Consider the following 9,924-nt stretch of genomic DNA (forward strand, 5'->3'; position numbering starts at 1 on the left):
ACTTCATGGGAGGGTGAGACTGGCTAGACTCCAAGCAAGAGCTATTAAGTTTGTACTTTCTGGCAGACAGTGAGCAGGTGGTGGGCCATGACTAGTACTGTCTCATGAGCATGGGGCAATGCAAATTTATAGGTTAAGGCACTCATAATCTCAGTGGTCATGGTCCACAGTCTCTATACATTTATTTTTTCTTAGGTCTAAAAATGTCTGCACATTGGATATCTGTTCAGTAAGAACTAATAGGGGGTTTAAGAAGACCTACTTTAAAGACTGAAAATAAGTGAACAAAATTATATTTATACTAAAGTGCAATTTTTTTCCACCCAGTCCATAGTGTTGTGGACTCTTGAGGCAACTTCAAACAAGAAGGATGTTTTACGTGGTTTTTATGATGGCAGAGAGGTGAGTATCTTGGTCCTGTAGGGCAGAGCAATAAATATAACTCTGGTAATCCTTTGTGCATTTAAAGTCAGGGAATATTTCAATGGACTCGTTCTTTTGTTGGGGTGAATAAAATTAGATAAAAGCTCACAGTACCTGATTAAGGAGCAAAAAAGATTTTAGGCTTTGGTCAAGCACATTAAAAGGGCCTAATGAGAGAGGGAATATATATTACAATTTTCTGCCTTCAATTTCTCAACTAGATTCCATTAGTGGAGTTTTCTAAAAGATCTGGACCATATTTCCAATTCAGATATTATTAGAAATCATCATAACTTAAATCTTTGTACTGGCTTACACCAAATTACCTAACCTTCCATCCTAAAATCAATGTACTTAAATGTTTTCCTGGTGCTACACACACACACACACACACACACACACACACACACACACAGAATAGCCCATTCTTGGAAGGAGAACTCTGTCAGGAGCAAGTACCCTCAGCATGTGGCTTGCACAGTGAGAATTCCTTAAAAGTTTGGGGTTGATGATGAACCCAGTGTACAAGGATTCCACATTAAGTCATAATTGGCTTTGTGTTGGGAGACTATGTGCCAATTGGTAAAATCAGGCACAGAGGAGAGTAAGAGTTTCTTGTATCAACAACATAGCAACTGATCACCCACCTGTTACTCAAAGCAATAGAAACCTCAGGGAGGACTTCTCTAATCCCAGAATAGAGGCATGACCTTGCCTTGATGTCCTTCTTTGTGAAAATGTCTACATCAGATTTGATGGAGAATCTCAGGGAAGAACTGACCTGTTTCATCTGCTTGGACTATTTCACCAGCCCTGTGACCACTGAGTGTGGGCACAGCTTTTGTCTCCTGTGTCTCCTGAGGAGCTGGGAGGAGCATAACACTCCTTTGTCTTGTCCCGAGTGCTGGAGGACCTTGGAGAGCCCACACTTCCAGCCCAATGAGCGTTTGGGGAGGTTGGCTGGCATCGGCAAGCAGCTCCGATCCCAGGTGCTGCAGAGTGAGGGTGAACTAGACGCCTCTGGGAGAATGCTGGCAGGCACTAAGGTGTCCTCTGATGATGAGCAGGGTGTAAACGCTTTCTCAAGTCAATGTCATGGAATAAACAGATTGCATCCCTCGAGTGAGGCTGAGGAGCGTCACAAAGTAAGATTGGCTGCTCAATATAAATCACAGAATACAATTCATGTTCCATCACTTATTCCCATAATATTCTCTATTGGTGACAACCATGGGTGGTGGTCTCCAGGCACTGGACCACAAACTGGGCGTGGATCCTGCTTCACCCTTTGTGTTAGATCCTGCTCATCTTGTTTTTATTGGTCCTCAAGGTTTCTTCACAAGCTGGTGCTCTGCTCATCTGCCACAGAGAATTTGTTTCTATTTCAGGAGAAACTCAAGGAAATCCTAAATCTTTTGCATAAAAAGAGAAAGGAAACTCAGGTTATATTAACCCATGAGAAGGAGAGAGTAATACTGTGCAAGGTCAGTATCTGTCTCACTTTTGGGTTTTGTAGATGATTCTATGAGAGGGGCTAAAGCGATACTTAGTGAAATACCAGGGGAAATACCAAGGCAAATTTTTCTAATCAAATCCTACAATATGCAATGTCCTTATTTTGGGCTTCCTACTCTGCTTGTCCACCTGGTTATCCCAAGACTCAGTTCAAACAATTCCCCCATCCCCAGGCCTGCTTTCGTCCCTGCCCCATTCATAGTCCACCTCTACAATTTGATGGCCACCTCTATTATGGCTCTGATTATAATTATTTAAAATTACAAGTTATAGACAACATAGGATGAAAATCCACAAAAAAGGGATATTTCAAATGCTTTACAGAAAAAATAGAGTGCAAATAAAAATATAAAGACAATGGGAATGGGAAATAAAGACCAAATAATAGTTTGGATTAGTACACCTGCACAAATGCTTGAGTTAGTCACAAATTGGAATTTGAGGGTCTAACAAAGAGCTAAATGTGTAGATATTTTAAAAAATATGTGTGTCCATCTGATCGTCCCAATAAACTGAGTTCTTAAAGGGAGTATATGTGATGTGCATCTCTGTTTCTAGGGTGTGATTCAGTGCCGAATTTCATTGGATATTTATTGAATAACTGGACACATACTTTTTTTCATATTTTTGTCCTTACTTTATTTCTTTTTTATCATGATGTGGATCCCCACCTGTCATAGTTGTTTATTTTTGTTTATTTTTTCCCACTAGAATGACAGCCTTCTGGGAATAGAAATTTTGGTTTTGTTTACTACTCTGTCTATAGGGTACATACCTTCTAAAGTATCACAGTATCTACCCAGTTACTTAATGGGATATATGTTGTATGTCAGGCTTCAAGACTTGTCGCAGAGGAACTCTAGGACTGTAAGGATTAAAAATCTACGTGCTAACTTTATTATATCATTTCTGTATGTATGTGTGCATGCATGTGTGTGGGTTGATGGCAGGAAGAGACGAAGGCCTGTAAACAGGTTGTTGTGTCAGAATATGCAAAAATGCACCAGTTTTTGAAGGAGGAGGAGCAGCTGCAGCTCCAGTTACTGGAAAAGGAAGAAAGAGAGAACATGAAGAAACTAAGGGACAATGAGATCAAGCTGACCCAACAAATAAGAAGCCTGAGCAAAATGATTGAACAGATAGAGTCTACGTGTCAGAGCTCCATTACAGAATCTTTTGAGGTAAGAATATTGGGAAAACCAATGGGATAACAATAACAACACTGTAGTAACCCATAATATTTCAAGCCATGCAAAATAAGTTTTTCTTTATTTACCCGAGAAACTAAGTTCTGGCCCCAAAATAATCTTCCTGAAGAATTAATATTCTATAGTATACATAAAGTCTTAAAGTGGCAGAGGAAAAAAACAAACAAAAACCGGTAGAATACTTAACCAAACCAAGCCTGATGATGACTCCAATTTCTGCTGTGCCTGTCGGTCTGCAACTTCAGCTTTGTCAATTATTTTACGTTTAATGAGCATTTACTATGTGCTGCTGGCACATTAAATTTCACCTTCACAAAGAGCTGGTGAAGTTATTTACTATTATATGCACTACAGGTGATTGTTCTTTATGGTGCAGGTTTATCGTAGCACTTGTTTCATAATTCAGACTTGTGGTAATTTGCCTGTCAAGTAGCTAATAGGTGATCTAAATGAGGAATTCTGTTCCGTGCCTGTATTTTTTACGATCCTTGCTCTGTGGCCTTCCTGGGCTACTATTGCATTCTCTGGGGCCTGTGGGAGCCACGTGCACCTTTGGTTCTTCTCCTAGATTGGCTCCACAGAATGCTGCTATTTGACTTGGTGAGTTTCCAGCAACACACTCCACCTGCACACAGGCTTCACCTCAGCACTCCCAGAGCCACTTCCTGTTTCTGAGCCTTGACTCCCCGAGGTTAGATAGGAACTGGGTTCTCCTGATGAAGTGACGACATGAGGAATGGAAAGGACAAAGTAGTCTAGTCATTGTGAGAACCCTCTCTCATTCACAGGAACCCACCCCTGGAGGAAGCTGAGGATGTTTTCCTACCACACGCTTGGCCCACTCAAGGTGTTCTAGAGCCATGGAAAGGGAAAGGGGGTACCAAGGACTAGATTTTGTCTTTGGATTCTGTCTTTGCTAGAGGTCAAAGTGCACAGATACTAATCCTCTTTCTTTTATACCCTCAGGATATGAAAGGAACACTGGAAAGGTAGGTTTGCATTCTGTGTTGTAGATAAAGGGGTGTCCTACTGCTGACATAAGGTTGTCATCGTGGGGATGAGGGTGTCCATGCTGTTGGGGTAAAATGAGCTGGACTCTCGTGTTGGAGCGGGTCACGTGGTCTGTGCAGGGGAGACAGAGTGACTGTTTTGCCCTCTTGTAGGAGTGAGCCACTCTTGCTTCAGTGTCCAGAGGCCACCACCACGGGACTGACTCTGTGTCGCATCACTGGAATGAGGGAGATGCTAAAAAAATTCAGCAGTAAGTCAGCCCGATTTGTCAAACCTCCAGCGATTTGTGGAGTTAACTTCAGGGTATACTAAGGAATGCAAAACTGAGCTTTTAGGCAGTTTCCTCTGACATAGAATATTCGCCATCTGGGTGCCAGGCTCTCAGCAAAGGCACCCTGAGTCAGCATGAAACCTCAGGGAGGGCTGGGGGCACAGAGCCCTCTGTTCTGGAGCAGTCTGGAGCAGACTTGACTGATGTTTCATCTGCCATTGTTTCCTCTCTAAGGAATCCTGGCTCTTCCTTTGTTTGTTTTATTGTTCTGTTTTGTCCATTTCATCCCCTTGGATACACACACACACACACACACATCCTCAGGGGGTTCTGCGTTTCTGCCTCTGTTCTTGTCAGCATAAAAGCTACTTAAGTCCTAAGCTTACTTTTAAGTCCTAATGAGGCAACATTCAAGCTATCTTTTTATCTTTAAAAAAATTTTTTTAAAGATTTATTTGAGAGAGAGAGAGAGATTGAGAGGGAGAGAGAGAGAGAGAGAGAGAGAGCAGGAGCGGGGAGGAGCACAGGGAGAAAGAGAATCTCAAGCAGGTTCCATGCCCAGCATGGAGCCAGAGGCAGAGCTTGATCACAAGACCCTGAGATCATGACCTGAAGCTAAACCGAGAGTTGGATGCTTAACCAACTGTGCCGCCCAGGCACCCCTCAAACTATTTTTTTAGAATGCTCTAGATATTTAGGCTTGCTAAGACCAAGAGAGGTTAGCTTTCATTTTCAACTTTTACCTTGTTGGCAATCTGACCTTCAGAAGAAGGCCTAATGGGCTTGGATTCAGTACATATTAGATAAGTGCCCACTAAATGCCCTGTACTGTGATGTTCAGCTCTGAGCTTTTCTACAGTGATGGATTAGACAGGTTTGCCTTTGCTTTTATAGAACTTTCAGTGGAATTGAGACAGACATTCATCTCAAATAATGAGTGATGATTAGGATTTGATCTATAAATAAAAGTATGAAATTATGTAATAGGGGCACTTAGTTTTGTCTCGGTGTTCAGTGATGGTTAGAGGCCTCTTTTGTGACCTCTCAGAATATGGCCCTGGTCACAGGTGGTCTCACTAACTCATATGAGGCTGTTTCTAAGCCTGACATAATGGGGATGCCTGGGTAGCTCAGTCAGTTAAGTATCTGCCTTTGGTTCAGGCCATGGGATTGAGCCCCACATTGGGCTCCCTGCTTGGTGAGGACCCTGCTTCTCCCTTTCCCTCTGCAGCTGTTCCTGACTGCACTCTTTCCCCCTCTCTCTGTCAAATAAATAGATAAAATCTTAAAAAAAAAAAAAAAAAAACCTGACATAATGAAACATGCTGATCGGGAACTGCTGTTCAGTGACTTTGTAATCTTGGTCAAGTTTCCTAACTTCTGTGAGCCTCAGTTTCCACTTTTATAAAGATGTGGGAGGAAGTGCCATGATTAAATGAGATCATGTACAGAAAATGCTTGGCACCTAAGTAGAAGTTCAGAAAAGGTGAGTGCCTCTGTCTCTCTCTCCCCCCAGCTGGAGAACCACAACCAACATTGGCTCAAGTGAATACAAATGACAGAGAATGCCCTGTGTGGCTAATTAGCTCTGAATTTTAAACCTATGCTGTAAACAGAACAACTTCTATGCCGTTACATCAGAGATTCCTCTCGCTTCTCAGGCAGGCTAAACATCACCATCCCCATGACTCACTTCTGTGTCTTTTTAGAAATTTTCTCTTAGTATTTGCGAAATAGTGCAGGAAGGGCTCAGAGATTCTGTCCTGGGTGAAATACAAATCCTCACCATAATCACCTAGATTATATTTTTAACATAGGGTTGGAAACTAAGAATTTAATTTAGCTTCCACATATTTAAAAGGGTTTTCCAGAATGCAAGGGAGGATTCATTCCTTTCTCCTCTTGCAGCGGACATAACCCTGGACCCAGCTACAGCCAATGCCTACCTTGTCTTGTCTGAGGATCTGAAGAGTGTGAGACATGGAGGAATCCGACAGCACTTACCTGACAATCCAGAACGATTTGACCAGTCTGCAACTGTGCTGGGTGCTCAGATCTTCACCTGTGGGAGACACTACTGGGAGGTGGAGGTGGGCAACAAGACGGAGTGGGAAGTTGGCATCTGCAAGGACTCAGTGAGCAGAAAGGGCAATCTCCCAAAGCCACCAGGGGACCTCTACTCACTTATAGGCTTAAAAATTGGAGATGATTATAGTCTTTGGGTCTCATCACCTTTAAAAGGTCAACATGTCAGAGAGCCTGTGCATAAGGTTGGTGTTTTCTTAGACTATGAGTCTGGACATATAGCGTTCTACAATGTGACAGATGAGTCCCTCATCTACAGTTTCCCTCCCACCTCTTTCCAAGAGGCTCTCAGGCCTATCTTCTCCCCTTGCCTCCCAAATGAAGGGACGAACACAGGCCCTCTTATCATCTGTTCACCGAATAGTTATATTTGAGGGAGAAGCCCCGAGCCTTCACTAAGGATGAGGTCTAAGACCAATAGATGAATATTAATTAAGGTGATTAATGCATTAACACTATTAACATTGGACTATCTGAAAGGAAAGCCTCCCCAAAGAGTTTCCATTAACTTGAGCCACAATCAACAGCCAAATGGGACAACCAACTTTCAACACCATAGAAGGCTGATCATATCCTGTCTTTAACCAAATTCATTATTTAGACTGTCCCACCTATATGATGGTCACTAAAACTGTAGAGATAGAACTCGCCCCTGTTATCCCTGACCCCACTGTCATAGGCCAGTTTTATAAATATATGTCATTTTTTTGAGTGTATTTATTTGACTCTAAAGAACTCTGCAAATTTGAATGTGTCTTTGTTCTATGTGTAGAGCTGTGCAATCTGGGGCAATCCTAACTCCTCTGGGGCTGGGGCTGGGTTTCAGAGGGAGCAGATGCCTGGGTTCTCCTTTTTAAGGGCTCATGAGGGATACTAATAACTCAGTGCCACTGGAAAGTTGCTTTTCTTCCCCTCCCATGGTGCCCGGAGTATCTGTACTCAGGAAGGCTTATGTGTTCAGAAAGCTGCAATATTGGTGTGGGTATCATCGTATCATTCATGTTACCATAACCACAAGAGGCTGGAACCTTTTGTGAATATGTTCAAAGATCACAGATCAAAGTCTCTATTCAATAAATCTATTGAGGCTGTGGGTGCCAAATGACTTCACTCAATTTTTTTTATAAGGTTATTTTCTGTGCTTTTGCTACTGCTATGAGCAGAAGGCTTTTCATCACTAGAAGGTGAAATCAAGTCTACTCTTGATGCCAACGTTCTAGGGTTTGTGAAGAAGTTTTGTGAGCAGACCTTCTTTTGGCTGGTCGCAGATAACCTTCTGCTGGAGGCCTGCACTTATGCTCCTGATTCTTAGTGCTTTGTCCCTGCAGAGTTTTGTTTTCTCTGCAGATTTGTTTAATTATTCCTTCTTACATTGCAGAATGGCACCGATCACAGAGGGTCCTCCTTACCACCTCTTCCCACTCACAGAAGTCACTGTCTATGTTTTTGATCTCGGACAAGAAAACTGTTAGGATTTAATTTACAACTACAAGACTAAGAAAAATGTTTATCACATATTTTCGTCTTTATTTTTTTTTATTTATTTTTTTTTTCATATTTTCGTCTTTAAATTAGAGACTAAGCTGGGGGGAAATGGATAATTGAAGCTGTTAGTGAGCATAGAAAATCACAGGGAGGGAAGTAAGTAAGCAAGGGAGGTTAACTGGGTTGATTTTAGGGATGGTATTCACCCTTGTTAATCTAGGTCTACTTTCTCTTTCAAACTTATGCATATTCATCTTGTGCTCTCACAGGCAGGGGAGCAGATCTGAACTAGACTTTGGGTCCCAAATCACGCCCTCTTCTGTTCTCTGTGTTCATTGTTTGCATTTTCACCTTGACATCACATATACTTAGAGAACCGTAAAGGGGAACTAATCACACTCTCTGAACAATTTGTAGTTGTTCCCCACTTTTAATTTATTTATTTTTAAAGATTTTATTTATTTATTCATGAGAGACAGAGAGAGGCAGAGACATAGGCAGAGGGAGAAGCAGGCTCCCTGTAGGGAGCCTGATTAAGGACACTAATGCGAGACCCTGGGGTCATGATCCTGAGCCAAAGGCAGACACTCAACAACTGAGTCACCAGGTGCCTCTTTAATTTTATTTCTTGATTTATCACCTCAAAAGCTAAGAAACAAATCATGAACAGCAAACACTAAATATATTTGAACTGTGTCTTTCTTATATACAAAAAAAACCCCACACTGATTTTAAAAATTTTTAATAAACGAATATAAAGGACATACATTTTAACTTAGTTTGCATTGTATTAAATTGTGGTGTAACTGAGGTGATAACTACTTTTTCTTTTCCTTTGTCCCAAAGGGGTTGGTATTATCAAGGAAACCAGCCTATTTTTTTCCTCTGGCAAAGTCATCCCCTTCTGATCATTGTCTGCCCTGGGCCTGCCACCAATCAGGTGTGTGTGGGAAGATTGGATCCACACTATTTTTACTCTGCTGAATTTGCATAAGCAACCATGAAAAAACTGCAAGAAAATTTTCACCTAGACTTCCAGACATAAACTCTAAGCCAAACAGATGTGGTGGTGGGGATGGGAGGTAGAGTAGCTGGAATAAACAATTGAGGGTTGCACTCCCTTGCTTGGCAAACTCATCCTCTTGCTTCAGGGCCTGGTCTCTTTGTCTCTGCCTTTGAACATTTGACAAAGACATTTTCATGTCTTTGGTGCCCCACATGGGACCTGCTAACTATTACTCAAGCTATACCTTTTCTCTCTCTCTCTCTCTTTTATATATATATATATATATATATATATATATACCTTTTTTCTCTTATTAACACCCTCTCTCATTCCCAAATCTCTTTTTTTTTAATCCTTTCCTTAGTGGGAAATTTTCCCAGGAGATAGCCAGTCACAATAGCCTTTTGTAGTGCACATTACAAAAAGGAATCCAGAAACATGGCCATTTCCCTCTCTGCCTTTTGGCTAGAGAGGGTATATGCCAAGTCCCAAGGGTAAAGGACAACAAGAGTGATCTTTCACACAGGATTGCAACTTGATATTTTCATTAAAAAAAAATTGTGTGTCCTAGAGTACCTTAAAAATAAAATGTTATAGGGCACCTGGGTGGCTCAGTTGGTTGGGCAACTGACTCTTGATCTCAAACCAGGTCTTCATCTCAGAGTCATGAGTCCAAGCCCTACACTGATCTCCATACTGGTTATGGAGCCTTGTTAAAAACAATAATTAAAAAATTAAAATAAAATATAACACATCTTTTGCCTGAAATCGAATTAACCAATAAAATCCAATAGCTATCCAGATGAGGTCTTTATCTACCTTCCTACCCTAATTACTCCTTCAACAATGTAACTTTGACCTATTATGCTTCCAGTACTTACTTCGGCACCTTATCTTACTTTGGATGCTTTTACAATGCT

At 41.5% G+C, this 9,924-nt stretch overlaps 1 protein-coding gene across 1 annotated transcript; it reads left to right on the forward strand.

Annotated features, from left to right (window-relative positions):
* The first annotated feature begins 1,160 nt into the window (after window positions 1-1,160).
* On the forward strand, window positions 1,161-6,887 carry TRIML1 (tripartite motif family like 1). The gene is made up of 6 exons (XM_041753409.1): window positions 1,161-1,568; window positions 1,812-1,907; window positions 2,889-3,119; window positions 4,113-4,135; window positions 4,310-4,407; window positions 6,337-6,887. Exons 1-6 carry the CDS (start codon window positions 1,161-1,163, stop codon window positions 6,885-6,887), a joined length of 1,407 nt encoding a protein of 468 aa, XP_041609343.1.
* The last annotated feature ends 3,037 nt before the right edge of the window (window positions 6,888-9,924 follow it).

The sequence above is a fragment of the Vulpes lagopus genome, chromosome 4 (genome assembly GCF_018345385.1).
Source record: "Vulpes lagopus strain Blue_001 chromosome 4, ASM1834538v1, whole genome shotgun sequence".
Taxonomy (NCBI): domain Eukaryota; kingdom Metazoa; phylum Chordata; class Mammalia; order Carnivora; family Canidae; genus Vulpes; species Vulpes lagopus.